The sequence below is a fragment of the Podarcis filfolensis genome (assembly GCF_964270895.1).
Source record: "Podarcis filfolensis genome assembly, chromosome: 12".
Taxonomy (NCBI): domain Eukaryota; kingdom Metazoa; phylum Chordata; class Lepidosauria; order Squamata; family Lacertidae; genus Podarcis; species Podarcis filfolensis.
Window position 1 is genome coordinate 57675642 of NC_139614.1, and position 18110 is coordinate 57693751.

The following is an 18110-nucleotide window of genomic DNA, read 5'->3' on the forward strand; positions in this document are numbered from 1 at the left end:
TTCAGTCCCTGAGGCTGTGATCCGTTTCTTTTTTGTTGCAGATGGTGATGAATCAGAAAGGAAGAATGAGGGAGACCAAATCTACACAATGGAGAAGCGGTATCAATATTTGGAGCGTATAGAAAGCTTCAGAAGAATTCATACAGGGGAGAAACCCTATCAGTGCTTGGAATGTGGAAAGAGCTTCAGTCGGAAGGATCATCTCACTCTTCATCAAAGAATTCATACAGGGGAGAAACCATATCAGTGCTTGGAATGTGGAAAGAGCTTCATTCAGAAATCCTATCTCCGTTCCCATAAAAGAACTCACAGCGTGGAGAAACCCTATAAGTGCTTGGAATGTGGAAAGAGCTTCACTTGGAAGGTCAATCTAACAGCCCATGAAAGAATTCATACAGGGGAGAAACCATATCAGTGCTTGGAATGTGGAAAGAGCTTCAGTTGGTACTACAATCTCAGTTCTCATCAAAGAACTCATGGCAAGGACAAATCGTATCAGTGCATGGAATGTGGAAAGAGCTTCAGTCGGAAGGATAATCTCAATCTTCATCAAAGAATTCATACAGGGGAGAAACCATACCAGTGCTTGGAATGTGGAAAGAGCTTCATTCGGAAATCCTATCTCCGTTCCCATAAAAGAACTCACAGCGTGGAGAAACCCTATAAGTGCTTGGAATGTGGAAAGAGCCTCGCCTGTAAGGTCAGTCTAACAGCCCATGAAAGAATTCATACAGGGGAGAAACCATATCAGTGCTTGGAATGTGGAAAGAGCTTCATCCGGAAGATAAGTCTCACAGGCCATCAAAGAACTCACAGCAAGGAGAATCCCTATAAGTGCATGAAATGTGGAAAGAGCTTCAGTCAGAAGCATCATTTCACTCTTCATCAAAGAATTCATACTGGAGAGAAACCATATCAGTGTTTGGAATGTGGAAGGAGCTTCACCCGGGAGGACAGTCTGACTTCCCATCAAAGAATTCATACAGGGGAGAAATTATATCAGTGCTTGGAATGTGGAAAGAGGTTCAGTCAGAGTGCCCATCTCACAACCCATCAAAGAATTCATACAGGGGAGAAACCATATCAGTGTTTGGAATGTGGAAAGAGCTTCATCCAGAAAAGAAGTCTCACAGGCCATAAAATAATTCATACAGGGGCGAAACCATATCAGTGTTTGGAATGTGGAAAGAGCTTCATCCAGAAAAGAAGTCTCTCATCCCATCAAACAACTCATACAGCGGAAAAGGCTTTTCAGTGCTTGGAATGTGGAAAGAGCTTCATTCAGAAGGAAAGTCTGACTTCCCATCAAAGAATTCATACAGGGGAAAAACCGTATGAGTGCTTGGAATGTGGGAGGAGCTTCAGTCAGAAGAGCAGTCTCACTTCACATGAAAGAAGTCACAGCAAGGAGAAAGGATATCAGTGCATGGAATGTGGGAAGAGCTTTAGCCGGAAGGATTGTCTGGCTTCACATCAAAGAACTCATACAGGGGAGAAGCCCTTTGAGTGCTTGGAATGTGGGAAGAGCTTCATTCAAAGAGCAGGTCTTGTGTACCATCAAAGAATCCATACAGGGGAGAAGCTGTTTGAGTGCTTGGAATGTGGGAAGATCTTCACCCATAAAGCAGATCTCATGCGGCATCAAAGAATCCATACAGGGGAGAAGCCCTTTGAGTGCTTGGAATGTGGGAAGAGATTCAGTCAGAGAATTGGTCTCGTGTCCCATCAAAGAATCCATACAGGGGAGAAGCCCTTTGAGTGCCTGGAATGTGGGAAGAGCTTCACTCATAAAGCATCTCTCATGCGGCATCAAAGAATCCATACAGGGGAGAAGCCCTTTGAGTGCTTGGAATGTGGGAAGAGATTCAGTCAGAGAATTGGTCTCATGCGGCATCAAAGAATCCATACAGGGGAGAAGCCCTTTGAGTGCTTGGAATGTGGGAAGAGATTCAGTCAGAGAATTGGTCTCGTGTCCCATCAAAGAATCCATACAGGTGAGAAGCCATTTCAGTGCTTGGAATGTGGAAAGAGCTTCAGTCGGTACTCCCATCTCAGTTCGCATCAGAGAACTCACAGCAAGGACAAACCATATCAGTGCATGGAATGTGGAAAGAGCTTCGCTTGGAAGGTCAATCTAACAGCCCATCAAAGAATTCATACAGGGGAGAAACCGTATGAGTGCTTTGAATGTAAAAAAAGGTTCAGTCAGAGCGCCCAGCTCTCCGTCCATCAAAGAATTCACACAGGAGACAAATGATACTAGTGCTCATAATGTGGAAAGAGCTTCATTCAAAGCGCCCATCTCACTTCCCAGCAAATAATTTATACAGCGGACCAGTCTTCCAGAACTGGAAGACTGGGGAAATATCATCAAAGGAACTGAAGGAGGTGAGGATAGCTGACCCCACCTAGGCCTGAAGTCACCCCCCCCCAATAATCACCCCAGGCCTCAAAACTGTCCAAAATTCCTTTTGTCTTCTAAAAGATATCCAAAACAGCTTTTCTCTGCTCTTCTCTGCTTTTCTCACAAGATGCATAGGAAAAATGTTATTCTTTTATCGGTACGAGAAGGCTTCAAAAAGCTAATGAATAGGCTCTGTCATTGCCAAGAGTACTCAAGCCTGAGAACTGACTTTTATCTCATTCAGTTGCAACATCTTTGGACATGCTGAACCGCTCTCATTCCCCTTTCCTGGGAAGGGTGCCAAGAGTCCAAAATAGTCCCGAGACAGGAACTTTCTGTTCATGCTAAGGAGACACATGGGGCAGAAACTTTTCAGAAGGAGGAGAAAGGGGAGGGAAGTGGAAGGGAAATATATACTCTGTGCAAATGGCTGTGAACTCGTGCTTGTTTGTGAACTATCACACTTGCTCCTTCTACCAGTTCGTGGATGGTAGAAATAAAGTTTTTTCTTTGAAACGATTCCTTGAGTGTCTGTTGACTCCCATTTTCCCTTTCCCGGGCGCAATATTTTTCCCCACCCGAGGGCAGAGCCTCATAAGGCTACAGAACAATGGCAAGAGAAGCTGATGAACTATGCAGAGTTGGCAAAGCTAACAGATAAACTGTCGGGGAAAAGACAATAGTGACTTTCAAAAAGAATGGGAACCTTTTACATCATATCTGCAGAAACAAAAACAAAGAGTCATTGGCAGGATTTAAATAAACATTTGTATTTTTCTTTACAAAAAATAGGACACTTAATATGACAATATAGAAGTAAATATAAACAGCAGAATGTAATATAAGATGTAATAAACCAGTGATGGAAGTTGAGGGAAGTCCGCAGGGAAGGGGAAAATTGAAATCTGAATGTAATGTAATGATTATAGATATTGTTAAAAAATAAAAATCTAAAAAAAAGATTAAAAAAATAGAATTCATACAGCGGAGAAGCCATATAAGAGCTTCAGTTGGAAGAGATGTCTCACTTCACATGAAAGAACTCACAGGGAGGAGACACCATATAAGTGCTTGGAATGTGGGAAGAGCTTTGCCCAGAAGACAAGTCTCACAGTCCATGGAAGAATTCCCACAGGGGACAAAGCCTAACGGTGCTCAGAATGTGGACGGAGCTTCGGTCAGAGAGCCCAACTCACTTCCCATCAAAGGATGCCTATCAGGAGAGGCATAGAAACAGAGAATTGTAGAGTTGGAAGGGACTACCAGGGCCATGGCAGTGATGGAATGTCTGCTGAAGCATGCCTGACAGATAGTCGTTCAACCTCTGGTGATGAACCTGCAAGGAAGGAGAGGTCACCATCAGAATTTTCTTCCTGATGTGTAGCCATTTGGATCCTACCCTGTGGAGCAGCAGAAAACAGCTTGCTCCATCTTCCATGTGACCCTTGATCATCTTGGTCACCCTCCTCTGCACATGTTCTAGCTTGTCAATATCCTTCTTAAATTGTGGTGCCCAAAACTGGACACAGAACTCTGTTGGAGTCTAACCAAGTTGGAATACAGCATGACTATTTCTTCCCTCACTCCAATCACTGTGCTTCTGTTGTTGCAGCCTAGAATAGGATCAGCTTTTTTTGCTGCTGCTGCTGCTGCATTGCACTGCTGAAGAGGAGAAGGGAGAGTGGAAGAATGAAAAGTCTTTGAGTAGTACATGGGTGTTCTATCCAAGGGAAACTGACCACCGCACCAGCCGGAGAACTTCCTTAGTGCTCAGGTCCCCAGCTGTCAGGAAGGGAAGGCAGGATCAGCACCAGGGAGAGGATCGGAGGAGTGTGCTTCAAGGCCACAGCTAGAAAGCCAGCAGCAGAGGGAGAACATGCATCTTGTCTTGTGTGAAAACAACTCAAGTAAAAGCCTCACTATTTTGGAATCTCAACTCTCATGGATAGTAATGGGGTTACCAATTCTCCTACTTGGGCTCAGGCAACTAAGTTTATGGAGGATTTTTTCCAAGAGCTTTGGACACTTTGGGAAGGACTCTAGCAAATTCATCAGGTAATAGCCAGTCAAGGGTGACCAGACCGGCTTTATAAAAGCGAGACAAACTGCAGATAATATTAGATTAGTGGTGGATTTGGTAGATCAAAATAAAGATAAAGACCAGTTTGTAATTATATCACTAGATGCTGAAAAGGCTTTTGACAAAATCCGTAAACAGTACATGGAAGTAGTTTTACTTAAATTTGAATTTCCTTTGGATCTCTTAAAAGGGATTAACGTAATCTATGAAGCACCTACATCAAGAGTCAAAGGGAATGGTAATCTCTCTGCCACCTTTCCTCAGGCCTGAGGAACCAAACAAGGATGTCCTATCTCGCCATCGCTTTTTAATATCTGCTTAGAACGCTTGGCTTCCACCATGAGACAACACTGAGATTCACAGAGTAGTTCACAATACATTTGAATATAAACTAGTTTTATGGTTTATTTCAAATGATAGATGCTTTTGGTAAAATATCAGGTTATTCTATTCTATTATTCTGTTAATTGGTCCAATCGGAATTGATGCCAGTAGGCCAAAATCTGATTGCACATTCCTTCATATATTGATATACAGAAGTCATTGAACCTTACACTTTGGAGAAGGTGGAATGCCCTCAAAATGAATATAATTCCCAGATTTTATTTTGAGAGGACTTGCAGTTTCTATGTCTCATGTTTTCAAATGATAAACTCCCTGTTTAGGAAATGTCTTTATATTTATTTACTTTATACTTATCTACTTTATACATATCTACTGTCATGTATTAAATACTACTGTCGTGTATTAAATACTGGAAACTCATTGTTGGTCTTAATTTTCCGACGTGGGTGACCTTAGAATATGCACATACAGCCCCTTGGGTGGGCTGGAGAATACAGTCATACCTCGGGTTAAATGTGCTTCAGGTTGATCGCTTTTGGGTTTCGCCATTCGCGCATGTGCAGACGGTAAAAATGACGTCACGTGCATGCGCGGGAGTGGCGAATCGCGACCTGCACATGCGCAGACGCAGGTTGCGTTCGCTTCTGGATGCGAACGGGGCTCCGGAATGGATCCTGTTCGAATCCAGAGGTACCACTGTACTAGGATCAAAATATTTGAAATCCCAGGTGACTCTAGAAACAACCAAGTCAGTTAGAAAGATATGGAACATATTGTCTAATAAAAATAAAGTTGATCTATACTCGCATGCCAAACTTGCCCTGTGGGGAAACCCTATATTAAAAATTGCTAAATAGATGGTACTATGGAAAAATTTAATGGAAACAGGTGTATTGACTCTGGACCAAGTGATAGAAACTAGAAAGCCAGGGAATACTTTTTACACCTACCTACTAACAATAAAGGGACGTGGGTGGAGCTGTGGGTTAAACCACAGAGCCACATTTCCGTGCGCTGCTGTGGTTTCCCAGAAGCGGCTTAGTCATGCTGGCCACATGACCCGGATGCTGTACACTGGCTCCCTTGGCCAATAAAGCAAGATGAGTGCCGCAACCCCAGTATCGGCCACAACTGGACCTAATGGTCAGGGGTCGCTTTACCTTTACCTATTTAATACAAAATGTTGTAGGCTAAAGATGCTTACGTTAGTATTATGATAATAATATCGTATTTATGGGTTAGGATATACATATAATCCCCCCCTTTTTTAGAAAACAACAACATACAAGTTGTCTAAGGGGTGGCCTGGAATTACCAATGGATGTGGCTCACTATTCGTTAACCTTAGGCTCCGCCCCTTGAATGCTCCACCTCGACACTTAAAACCTGTGCCTCCTCTAGGACAGTCGTCCCCAAAATGGGCGACACCCCCCTGAAGGGTTTTGTTCCTGGGGGGCACTAAGAGGCAAAGGGGTGGCAGTGTAAACTCCCAGACTTTGAAAAGCTGATACCACTTGAGCAGGTTCATTGTTTTTTTCATGAGTTAATTAAACTACGTATATTTAATTGGATTTTGAATAAATGCAACCGTTATATTGTTTTTATCTTTCTTCGTGGGTTGTGCAAACGGCTATTCTGAATAATGCTTTTATCTGGTAGGAGGCACTGGGGTGTTGGGGGGGTAGCGGCCCTAAAATGTTTGGGAACCGCTATCTAGGACCTGAGGGACATGGGTGGCACTGTGGGTTAAACCACTGAGCCTAGGACTTGCTGATCAGAAGATCAGTTGTTTGAATCCCCACAACGGGGTGAGCTCCTGTTGTTCAGTCCCAGCTCCTGCCAACCTAGCAGTTCAAAAGCACGTCAAAGTGCAAGTAGATAAATAGGTACTGCTCCGGCGGGAAGGTGAACAGTGTTTCCGTGCACTGCTCTGGTTCGCCAGAAGCGGCTTGGTCCTGCTGGCCACATGACGCGGAGGCTGTATGCCGGCTCCCTCGGCCAATAAAGCGAGATGAGCGCCACAACCCCGTAGTCGGCCACGACTGGAGCTAACGGTCAGGTGTCCCTTTACCTTCACCTAGGACCTGGGACTTCAGACCCTGAGGACATCTCCCCAGGGTCTCAACCCTCTGAGGCATCTGTAGACCAGTGGATTACAGTGGCAGAGGTGTCTTCCTGGGCGTCCAGGATCAGGCCCCAGAAGACTGGAAGGAAGGAAGGAAGGGGGTGGGAGCGGGACGCTGCCTTCAAGGGGTGGGACCCCCCCTACATCCACCCCCTTCAACCCCCCCATTCTTCAACTCGCCAGGCCCGCAGCCTTGCGGGGAAGGGCGATCCGTGAACGTGGCTCAGCTGCACGTGGGATCTGGTTCCTTCTTGTCTGGTTTTGGCTACAGCCAAGCAGGAGGCAAGGATGGGGATGAAAGGAGATGCAGCCCGGGGGGGGGGCACGCTTCCCCTCCAAGCTTTTTCTGGCCAAGGGGGAGACCAGCTCAGATCCCCCAAAATACAGCATCTCCGGCTCTGGAGGAAGAAAACGCAGAGAGAGGGGTGGGGATGAGCTTGGGGCGCTCGGCTCGCCAAGGGTTAAAAGGAACTGAACCGAATTCCTACAGAGGAGAGTACAGAAGGGGGGGGGACAGGTCTTCCAGAACAAAGGCCCCTCCCTCCCAAGTCACTTCCTGCAAAGGGGGGGCGGGCGGTGGAGGTTTTCTCTGTCTTCTGCAAGCGCTGCCTGGGTGGCTCCTGCTGCAATCGGGTGAGGCTCCTCTCTCTTTCCTCCCTTTGGGCTGCAGGCGAGGATGCAGGGGGGCCATGTTCAGATCATGCATGCCCCCCCAAGATCAGCGAGTGGAGGGTCCTGCGCCCCCTCCTTGCTCTCTGCAAAGCCAGGGGGCGGGTGATTTTGCAGGAGGTCTGCAACCCTGTTCTTCCTTTACAGCAAACTGGCGTCTAGCAGATTGAGGTTGAATCCTGACAAGACAGAAGTACTGTTTTTGGGGGACAGGGGGCGGGCTGATGTGGGGGATTCCCTGGTCCTGAATGGGGCAACTGTGCCCCTGAAGGACCAGGTGTGCAGCCTGGGAGTCATTTTGGACTTGCAACTGTCCATGGAGGCACAGGTCAAATCTGTGTCCAGGGCAGTTGTCTACCAGCTCCACCTGGTACGCAGGCTAAGACCCTATCTGCCCGCGGACTGTCTCGCCAGAGTGGTGCATGCTCTGGTTATCTCCCGCTTGGACTACTGTAACGCGCTCTACGTGGGGCTACCTTTGAAGGTGACCCGGAAACTGCAATTAATCCAGAATGCGGCAGCTGGACTGGTGACTGGGAGTGGCTGCCGAGACAACATAACACCGGTTCTCAGAGATCTGCATTGGCTCCCAGTACGTTTCTGAGCACAATTCAAAGTGTTGGTGCTGACCTTTAAAGCCCTAAACGGCCTTGGTCCAGTATATCTGAAGGAGGGTCTCCACTCCCATCATTCTGCCTGGACACTGAGGTCCAGCACCAAGGGCCTTCTGGCGGTTCCCTCACTGCAAGAAGCCAAGTTACAGGGAACCAGGCAAACGGCCTTCTTGGTAGTGGCGCCCGCCCTGTGGAATACCCTCCCACCAGATGTCAAAGAGAAAAACAACTACCAGACTTTTAGAAGACATCTGAAGGCAGCCCTGTTTAGGGAAGCTTTTAATGTTTGATGTATTACAGTATTGTAATATTTTTTTGGAAGCCGCCCAGAGTGGCTGGGGAAATCCAGCCAGATAGGCGGGGTACAAATAGATTATTATTATTATTATTATTATTATTATTATTATTATTATTATTATAGCAAAGGCTGCTCACCGCTTTGTGGGGAAACAATGGCTTTCATCCGCCCAGCCTTGAGTTTGCTGCAATAGCAGAGGAGTCTCCTGGGTGTCCAGAGCCCAGTCTAGTCCTGTTGAGTCTCCGTCAGTCAGGCTGGAGGATGCGGACTAAGTGCTGGGATGAGTCTGAGCCCCTCTGGGAGGATGAGAAAGAGCAGGGAGGAGGGGCTGGCTGGGCCAGGGAGGGGTCAGTGCCTCCCTCCAGGAGTGGGGGGGGGGTCTCTTCCTGCTTGGAGGAGGCGGGGTGAATCCAGAATGTGTCCTTTTATTGAAAATGCATCTCTGGGTTATTTGTGGGGAATAGGAATTCGTTCATCCCCCCCCCCCCAATATAGTCCTGCCCCCCACAAGGTCTGAGGGACAGTTGAGGATTAAGCTTTACCCCCCTCCATGTGTAGCGGCTTCACCCCGCCAACTGGCCCCCATTAAATATAGCAGACCCACCTCATTACACCCCCCGGCCTCTTCTCCCCCCCCCATGCTCCTTCTCCCCACCTCGTCTGGTTCCACAGCCGCGACTTCTCCTCCACCACCAAGAAAAGATGGATGAGGCGGTCTTGCCAGAATCCCTCCGCCATCTGTGAGACAGAAAGGTGAATGAGAAGTCAGAGGTGGAGCTGCGCATGGCGAACGAGAGATGGGCCACAGAAAAAGCCTCACGGGCCGAGGGCATTTGGACATTGGCAGCCATTTCATATTTTAGTTATGTGAAAATTGATGCACCCTGCTTTGGGCTCTTGGATCCCACCAATGACCATCAACTAATAAAGGAGTGGATTCACTCCGCTAACTGCCCCCCATTAAATATAGAGGACCCACTTCATGGTATGCAAATCACACGAATTTCTGCAATTTCCCACAGGCTACCTTGTGAAGATCTTGTGAGAGGGGAAACTTAGTGATTTAGAGTCTTAGGAAAGAGCTGAACGAACAAGAACAGTTTTATTTACAAAAGAAGAGGTCCATGAAACAAATTTGGGGTCAGGAGGTGCATTCTTTCAAATAAAAGTTGGCTTATTACTTAAACTAAATAGAAAGATCTCACTGTAGTACATGCACAGCTTTTCTTAAACTTCAGTTGCTAAAAGCTCACTTGTTGCACTTCAGTTGGAAGTTCAGGTTTCTACCATAGGAGGTAAAAGAATTAACTCGGTTTCTGTTCATTTACTTAGTTATGACCAGGGTTACACTTAAATACTTTTACTGCAGCACATCTTCCTTCTCAGCCTAATACTTTGGTTCCTGAGAGAGGGGCACTTTTCGTTCGTCCGCCTCTCTCTTAGCCATCCCACTCCTGAGGGATTTCCCACAGACCCAGGGGATCCTCTCAGCCCTTGTTCTTGGTTTGGGGGGGGTCTTCCTTTCCTAGCAGATCTCTCCCCTCCTGACTGGAAGGAGACCCTGGTTTAGTTCATCTTCCCACAGCTCCTCCCTCTCCTGCCTCAGACTCAGCCCTCCAGATTAAATCCTGCCTCCATACTCTCCCCAGACCCTCCACTGGGCCGTCTTCCTATCTAAGCTGTAAGACTCCTTCTTCTGGCTAGAGAGATTCTCCCCTCAGATCAGAGCCAGTTCTCCCTCAGAAAAGCGCCTCTCCGAATAATAATAATAATGATAATAATAATAATAATAATAATAATAATAATAATAATAATAATACCCCTCTCCCCTCTCAGATCAGGCCCTGCCCAACTCTCTCCCTCAGGAAGGGCTTCTTGGGTTTTCCCTCCAAAAGGGCTGGCAGCCAATCAGAGAGAGAGAGAGAGAGAGAGAGAGAGAGGCTCCCGCCCTCTGCTGGAACCTCGGAGGCACTGCACCCCCACACTCTTCTCTGGCTCTGAGGGAAAATACCTCATGGGTTGAGGGAAAAGGAGACAACTAGGAAGAAGAAAGGATACAGATAAACTGACCGAGTCTTCTCTTGTCATTTGTATTTCCCAATTAGTTTACAGGAATAACTGCAACATATGGTTCATTATTAGAGGTCAGAGCCTGAGACTGAGGCAAATGCTCAAAACTGCAGATTCCAAACACCCCACACCCCCCGTTTCTGGAACGTCTGTGTGTAACTTGAGGCTTTTTTCCCATGCTTGAGGCTTTATGTTGTTGTTGTTGTTGTTGTTGTTGTTGTTGTTGTTGTTGTTGTTGTTGTTGTTGTTGTTATTGTTTGTTGGTATTTTCACTACTATTACCACTGTTCCATAGCAGATTGCAACCATTTTAAAATGGTTTAGATGCTGGCTTCTCCTTTTCCTTTTTTGAAAAAGAAAGTTCAGAGTCTGGGCTGTGTTGCAGTCCAGCCCTGGTTCCTAATAAGATTCTGGGAACTTTTTTCTTTTCCTGGCTGTGTATCAATTTCATAACAAAACAATGTATTTGCTTTGTAGAAGTTGCAAACGCCTCTGCAAATTCCCTATGTTTCCTGCAAATTTTGCATGGTAAGTTCCCTTCTAGAAGGCCTAGATCAGACACCCCCAAATTCGGCCCTCCAGATGTTTTGGCACTACAATTCCCACCATCCCTGACCACTGGTCCTGCTAGCTAGGGATGATGGGTGTTGTAGTCCCAGAACATCTGGAGGGCCAAGTTTGGAGGTGTCTGACCTAGATGCTGGCTTCTCCCTTTCCGTTTTGGAAAAAGAAAGTTCAGAGTCTGGGCTATGTTTCAGTCCAGCCCTGGTTCCTAGCAAGATTCACCCACAATTTCTCAGGAAACCTTTTTATTCTCTTGACCGTGTATCTGTTTCATAACAGAATAATATTTGCTTATGTAGGATTTGCAAACGCCTCAATTTAGGACAGACGGAACTGGGCAGAAGAAGAAGGGATTCCTTCCGACCTCTTGGAAGCTTTCTGAGAGCCCAGATGGATGAGCCAGACTCAGCTGGCCCTGAAGCAGGAAGAGGCCATGCCATCCAAACTGGGAGCAGCGGTGGAATCTGGGAAAACTCTCTGCTGAAGATCCTGGGTGAGGAGGACACCCTCCACTCAGTTGTGCAGAGCAAGCAGTTGAGGCCGTTCTGCTTCCAGGAGGCCAAAGGACCTCGAGAAATTTGCAGCCAATTATACCACCTTGACCATCGGTGGCTGAAGCCAGAAAGGCACACAAAAGCCGAGATGCTGGACCTGGTGATCTTGGAGCAGTTCCTGGCTGTCCTTCCGCCAGAGATGGAGAGCTGGGTGAGAGAATGTGGAGCGGAGACCAGTTCCCAGGCGGTGGCCCTGGCCGAAGGATTCCTCCTGAGTCAGGCAGAGGAGAGGAAGCAGGCAGAGCAGCAGGTGAGAGATACTTTCCTCTGGATATTCCAGAGGGGCTCTGAACATGAGAGAGAGTATCCCAAAATTCTCTCTTAATCCCCCAACCTTTTTTGGAAAGCCTCCAAGGAATGATATCGGGTACCCCTAAAACTTTTTTTAATATATAAATTTTTATTGATTTTCCAACATGAATTAAAACACTTTACAACTAACAATGCATAGACAAACAAAGATATAAACACGTATAATTTCATAACCTTTTTTTCTTAAGCCTTATTTCAACGACTTCCCCATACCTCCCTTTTCTGCATCCCTGTTTTAAACTTTTTCAGCAACCCCTAATTTCAATTACTTATGATTCAATTTCTTTGATCCTTTTTCTCTTACCCAGTCATTTATCGCTGCAGTTCTGTTTTACATTACCCATGACATTTTAGCACTCATTAATTTTACAACAGTTCTTAAGATAAACTTTAAATTTCTTCCAATCTTCTTCCACCGTCTCTTTTCCTTGGTCACGGATTCTGCCAGTCATCTCAGCCAATCCCATATAGTCTATCACCTTCGTCTGCCACTCTTCCAGCGTGGGTAGTTCTTGTGTCTTCCAATACTTTGCTAAAAGAACTCTTGCTGCTGTTGTAGCATACATAAAAAACGTCCTATCTTTCCTTGACACCAATTGGCCTACCATGCCCAGGAGAAAGGCCTCTGGTTTCTTATGAAAGGTACACTTAAGGACCTTCTTAATTTCATTATAGATCATTTCCCAGAAGGCCTTGATCCTTGGGCACGTCCACCAAAGGTGGTAGAAAGTACCTTCAGTTTCATTACATTTCCAGCATTTATTATTGGGCGTATGATAGATTTTTGCAAGCTTGACTGGGGTCATGTACCACCTATAAATCATTTTCATAATGTTCTCTCTTAAGGCATTACATGCCGTAAACTTTATACTGGTGGTCCATAACTGTTCCCAGTCAGCAAACATGATGTCATGACCAATGTCTTGTGCCCATTTAATCATAGCTGATTTAACCGTCTCATCCTGTGTATTCCATTTCAACAGCAAGTTATACATTCTTGACAAATTCTTAGTATTGGGTTCCAACAATTCTGTTTCTAATTTTGATCTCTCCACCTGAAAGCCAATTTTCCTGTCCTGTTTGAAAACGGGTACCCCTAAAACTTTTGCCTCTCCCAGTCCTTTTCTAATGTTTCTCTCCATTCTCTGCTTCCAATCCTTTTTGCCCTTTCAGGGAAAGATTATCTTTGCAGAAACGGGCCTGGATTCCTCTGAGGCAGAGATGACTCCATTGGAGACCAAAGAGAGGCCACTGGGTAAGGAGGAAGGAGGGGTTTTTCCCATTTGGTCACACATTCTGTAGATTTTGCCACTAATCTGTGGGTTCCCCCCTCCAACATTTTGGGGAGGACACTAGGGGCCAAGAGCCCAAAGTGGGGACATGTATTTTTACCTAGCTAAGATACAAATGTCAAAATGCACTCAGTAGGTGAGACTTTTTTACAGGCCCACCTGTAGTTAGAGATGCACTGCTTCACCTCTAAGAGAAGCATGTGAAAATGGCTTGCCACTTACCTTTGTCTCTCACAGGTGACAGAATGATGCTGGCAAGAGATGCTTATCCATATTTGCATGAAGGCAGAGATGCAGCAGCCATGGAACCAGATCAGGTAGGGAGAATGAAGGATTGTGGGGCAAAGAGGCTGTGAGATGAGGCAGCCAGGCTTCTGTTGCTCTTGGCTTCTTTGAAAACTGTCTTTAACCATGGCTGTAAAGGACATTCCAAGAGGCTTTTGTGCTGAGAATGATGAACAACCACCTCACCTTAACTAGCCTCCTGAATGTTGCTAGTATTAATTATCAGCAGCTTCAGTTTCATTTTTAAGGTTATCATTTAATGCTAAAATAGGCTTCTAAGCAGCTGGCAAATCATAAAATAACAGTGGGCAGGACTCAGCTCACCAGCCCCACCAGTTCCACTAAATGGCTTTTCCTTCTCCTTCCCCTCCCTGTGACATTGTGAAGGTTTCTCCCTCCAGAACAGTAGACAGGGAGAGCAAAGAGGGAAACTGGAATGTTTGAGCAGACAGAATGATCTGAAGAACACCATTTGGAGTTCCACCCATTCCCCCAAATATGAATACCAGTAATTAAAATACACAATAAAACAGTTTTGTTAAAAAGTTTAAATATGCATCCATAATTAAAATGTACAGTAAAACAATTCCATTAAAACAAAACAGTAATGAACAGGCAGAAAACAACAGAGCAATGTGTAGTAGATAATCTGTATGTTGTCTAAGAAGGGGACCTTTCCCTTTTTATTTTAGGGTCTGGTGGGCTTTGAAGATGTAGCTGTTCATTTTGCAGACGAGGAGTGGGCGTTGCTGGATCCTGACCAGAGAGCTCTGCATAAGGAAGTCATGGAGGAGAATTGTGGGATTATGGACTCTCTCGGTAAGGCTCCCTGTTGGGTCATGATACCTGTTTTGAAATTCAATGGGTATCTCTGTGTCACTAACCTGCAATGTTTTGATGGAGCTAAACAATAACACCACCAAGAGCATCTGGGATTCCGATACCCCCACAGTGAACCGTGAATAGAGTTATCCTCCAGTTTTGCCTTTTTAAACCTGGTTGGTCTGAACTGCCTAGTCCTTTAGAAATTCAGGCTTCAGATATCTTACAGAAGTTGAAGTAGCTTCTGTCAGGTTTTTCTGTTTCTGCTTCTGTTAGTGTTTGGTTGACCAAAGTGATGTCTAACATTGGATATGGTGCAAACTCCATTATTGGGCCAGAAAAGAGCCAGGCTTTTCAAATCTGTCTCATGGACTGGCTGGATGCAGAGCAATGGTGGGAGGAAGCAGCCGGGGGAGTCTGTGGAAGAGAGAAGTCCAGAAGCAGAAGCTGAGGAAGAGAGTTATGCTGGTGAAGAAGCCAGGGTGTCTCCCCCTCCTGCTGTGACAAGCTCCTCTCCCCCCTCATCTTCCTAAACCAGAAGAGGTATGAAGGGGGAGGAGCAGAGACAATTCCACTGGCGGAGTCTCAGATCGCAGGAGAAGAGGGGGCTTCGTCGGTTGTGGGAAGGCAGGGACCTTCAGCTCCCATAACTGTCTTATAGGGGCAAGGTCAGTTTCTGTCAGTTTCTGGTTGACCAAAGAGATGACTGACGTTGGAAACATAGAATCTTAGACTCTTAGAGGCATAGGGGCAAGACCTACTGGAAAGTGTTGCTGTGTTTGTAAGGCCTGACACTACTGAGCAGGCTGCTTCTTCTCTTAAAGAGTTAACTTCACTTACTCCATGTGATTTATTGCTAACGCGTTCCTGACACTCAGGTTCCCATAAATATGTTCATTAATGGCTGTCAACAAAAGCAGTGAAGCCTGTTGTAAGACCTTACTTTAAATTGCCCTCAGTTCTGCCTTCTTCCCAAGCATTAATTAGCATTATTCAATAATCGAGGGCTGCGTTTCTCCCTGAGGCTGAGATCCGTTTCTCTCTTTGTTGCAGGTCGTGATGAATTGGAAATTAATAATGAGGGAGACCAGGACAATGTCTGCACAATAGAGAAGGGAAATAAATATTCTGAGTGTGAAGGTAACTTCAGTCAAAGGTCCCATTTCATTTCCTCGAAAAGAAATCCCTTTGGGAAGAAATCCTATCAGTGCTTGGAATGTGAAAAGAGCTTTAGTCATAGGGCTAATCTCACAGCCCATCAAAGAATCCACACAGGGGAGAAACCATATCAGTGCTTGGAATGTGGTAAGAACTTCGCTTGGAAGGAAAGTCTCACTTCTCATCAAAGAGTTCATACAAGGGAAAAACCCTATCAATGCATGGAATGTGGAAAGAGCTTCACCTGGAAGGAAACTCTAACTTCACATCAAAGAATTCATACAGGGGAGAAACCATATCAGTGCTTGAAATGTGCAAAGAGCTTCAGTCGTAACTCCCAACTCATTTCCCATCAAAGAACACACAGTGGAGAGAAACCGTATCACTGCCTGGAATGTGGGAAGAGCTTTAGTCAGTGTGCCATTCTTAGGGTGCATCAAAGAATTCATACGGGAGAGAAGCCATTTCAGTGTTTGGAATGTGGAAAGAGCTTCACCCAGAAGTTAAATCTCAGTTTCCATCAAAGAATTCATACAGGGGAGAAACCATTTCAGTGCTTGGAATGTGGAAAGACCTTCAGTCGGAACTCCCATCTCAATTCCCATAAAAGAACTCATAGCAAAGAGAAACCACATCAGTGCATGGAATGTGGAAAGAGCTTCACCTGGAAGGAAAGTCTCACTTCCCATGAAAGAATTCATACAGGGGAGAAACCATATAAGTGCTTGGAATGTAGAAAGAGCTTCACCCAGAAGGAAAGTCTTGCAGCCCATCAAAGAATTCATACAATTGCGAATCCATATCAGTGCACTGAATGTGGAAAGAGCTTCAGTCAGAGTTCCAACCTCATGTCCCATCAAAGAATTCATACAGGGGAGAAGCCTTATCAGTGCTTGGAATGTGGAAAGAACTTCAGTCAGAACACCCATCTCACAGCTCATCAAAGAATTCATACAGGTGAGAAACCATATCAGTGCTTGGAATGTGGAAAGAGCTTCAGTCAGAGGTCCAATCTCATGGCACATGAAAGAATTCATACAGGGGAGAAACCATATCACTGCTTGCAATGTGGGAAGAGCTTCAGTCAGCGAGTCAATCTCACTTCACATCAAAGAATGCATACCAGGACAATCATAGAAACGTAGAATTCTATAGTTGGAAGAGGCTCCAAGGGCCATCTATTCCAACCTCCTGCAATGCTGTAATTTAAACTGAAGCATGCAAGACAGATAGCCATCCAACCTCCGCTTAAAAACCTGCAAAGAAGGAGAATCCACCGTCTTCCAAGGAGTCGGTTCCACTGTCAAACACCTCCTACTCTCAGAAGGTTCTACCTGACGTTTACTCAGAACCTCATTTTTTTGTAACTTGAAGCCATTGATTAGGGCCCTAACCTCCAGAGCAGGAGAATATGAGCTTGCCCCACCTTCAATGTGGCAGCCGTTTCAATATTTCAAGATAGCTATCAGACTTTCTCTCAATCTCCTCTTTTCCAGGCTTAACATACTGAATCCAGCTATTCCTCATAAGACTTTGTTTTTCTGAGCCTTGATCATCATGGTCACCCTCCTCTGCACATGCTACAGCTTGTCAATATCCTTCTTAACTTGTGGTGCCCAAACCTGGACACAGAATTCTAGGTGGAGTCTGACCAAGTTAGATTCGAGCATGACTTCCTTCTATCCAGGCACTATACTTCTGTTGATGCAGCCCAGAATAGCATTTTCTTTTCTTTTTTGTTTGCTGGTGCTGCATCTCACTGCTGAATAAGGGAAGTGAGAGTGGAAGAATAAAAAGCCTTGGAGTGGCACATGGGTATTCTATCCATGGGAAACACCACTGCACCAGCTGGAGGACTTCTCTAGCACCCAGATCCCCAGTTCTCAGGAAGGGGATCAGCAACATGGAGAAGGACCACGGAGTGGTCAAGACCACAGCTAGGGACCCTGCCGTGGAAGCAGAACATACAAGTTGTCTCAGCAGTGGCCTGGAGTTACCAACGGACCTGGCTCGCTATTCGCTGACTTGAGGTCCCACCCCCTGAATGCCACACCTGGGCAGGTCAAGGGCCAGTGACTCCTCATTGCTTTTCCCCTATCACTTTCCACTTTAGCTATGTCACACATCCATCGCTTTATACAAGTTATATAATAAGTTTAAAGTCTGAAGTTAATTCGTTAAAAGTTATGAAAATCTAATGAAATTTTTAGGGAAGAAAGAAAGAAAGAAAGAAAGAAAGAAAGAAAGAAAGAAAGGAAGGAAGGAAGGAAGGAAGGAAGGTAGGTGCCTGATCATGGCTCTTTCATAGTAAAAGATCCATCGCATCCTGGTCACTGTCTCTTCGAGCTCCTGCCGTCGGGACGGAGATACAGGACGATGAAGACAAGAACGAGCCGTCTTAAGAACAGCTTCTTCTCCAGAGCGATCTCAGCCCTGAATGGGAAGCCTGGACTTTGAAAGTCATCTAATCTTCCTTGCTGTACTATACTGTATTGTTTTAATTAGTGTTTTTATGGAG

The 18110-nt window shown here is 45.6% G+C and overlaps 3 protein-coding genes across 9 annotated transcripts in view; 2 read left to right on the plus strand and 1 right to left on the minus strand.

Annotated features, from left to right (window-relative positions):
* The window catches only part of LOC310745954 (uncharacterized protein), a 63251-nt gene extending 58617 nt beyond the window's left edge, over positions 1–4634 (plus strand). For all 7 annotated transcript variants that reach the window (XM_083579309.1, XM_083579319.1, XM_083579320.1 and 4 more), the window contains one exon: positions 42–4634. In XM_083579309.1, the coding sequence (XP_083435435.1) occupies positions 42–2257 (2216 nt within the window). In that variant the 3' untranslated portion in view covers positions 2258–4634. The remainder of the gene's footprint in view (positions 1–41) is intronic.
* The window catches only part of LOC310745974 (uncharacterized protein), a 618230-nt gene that overhangs the window by 111773 nt on the left and 488347 nt on the right, over positions 1–18110 (minus strand). The gene's annotated exons all lie outside the window — the stretch shown is intronic.
* LOC310746034 (uncharacterized protein) lies at positions 7568–17847 on the plus strand. Its single transcript, XM_083579613.1, has 6 exons — positions 7568–7587; positions 11469–11973; positions 13209–13290; positions 13565–13644; positions 14305–14431; positions 15488–17847. Exons 2-6 carry the CDS (start codon positions 11560–11562, stop codon positions 16735–16737), a joined length of 1953 nt encoding a protein of 650 aa, XP_083435739.1. The 5' UTR covers positions 7568–7587; positions 11469–11559; the 3' UTR covers positions 16738–17847.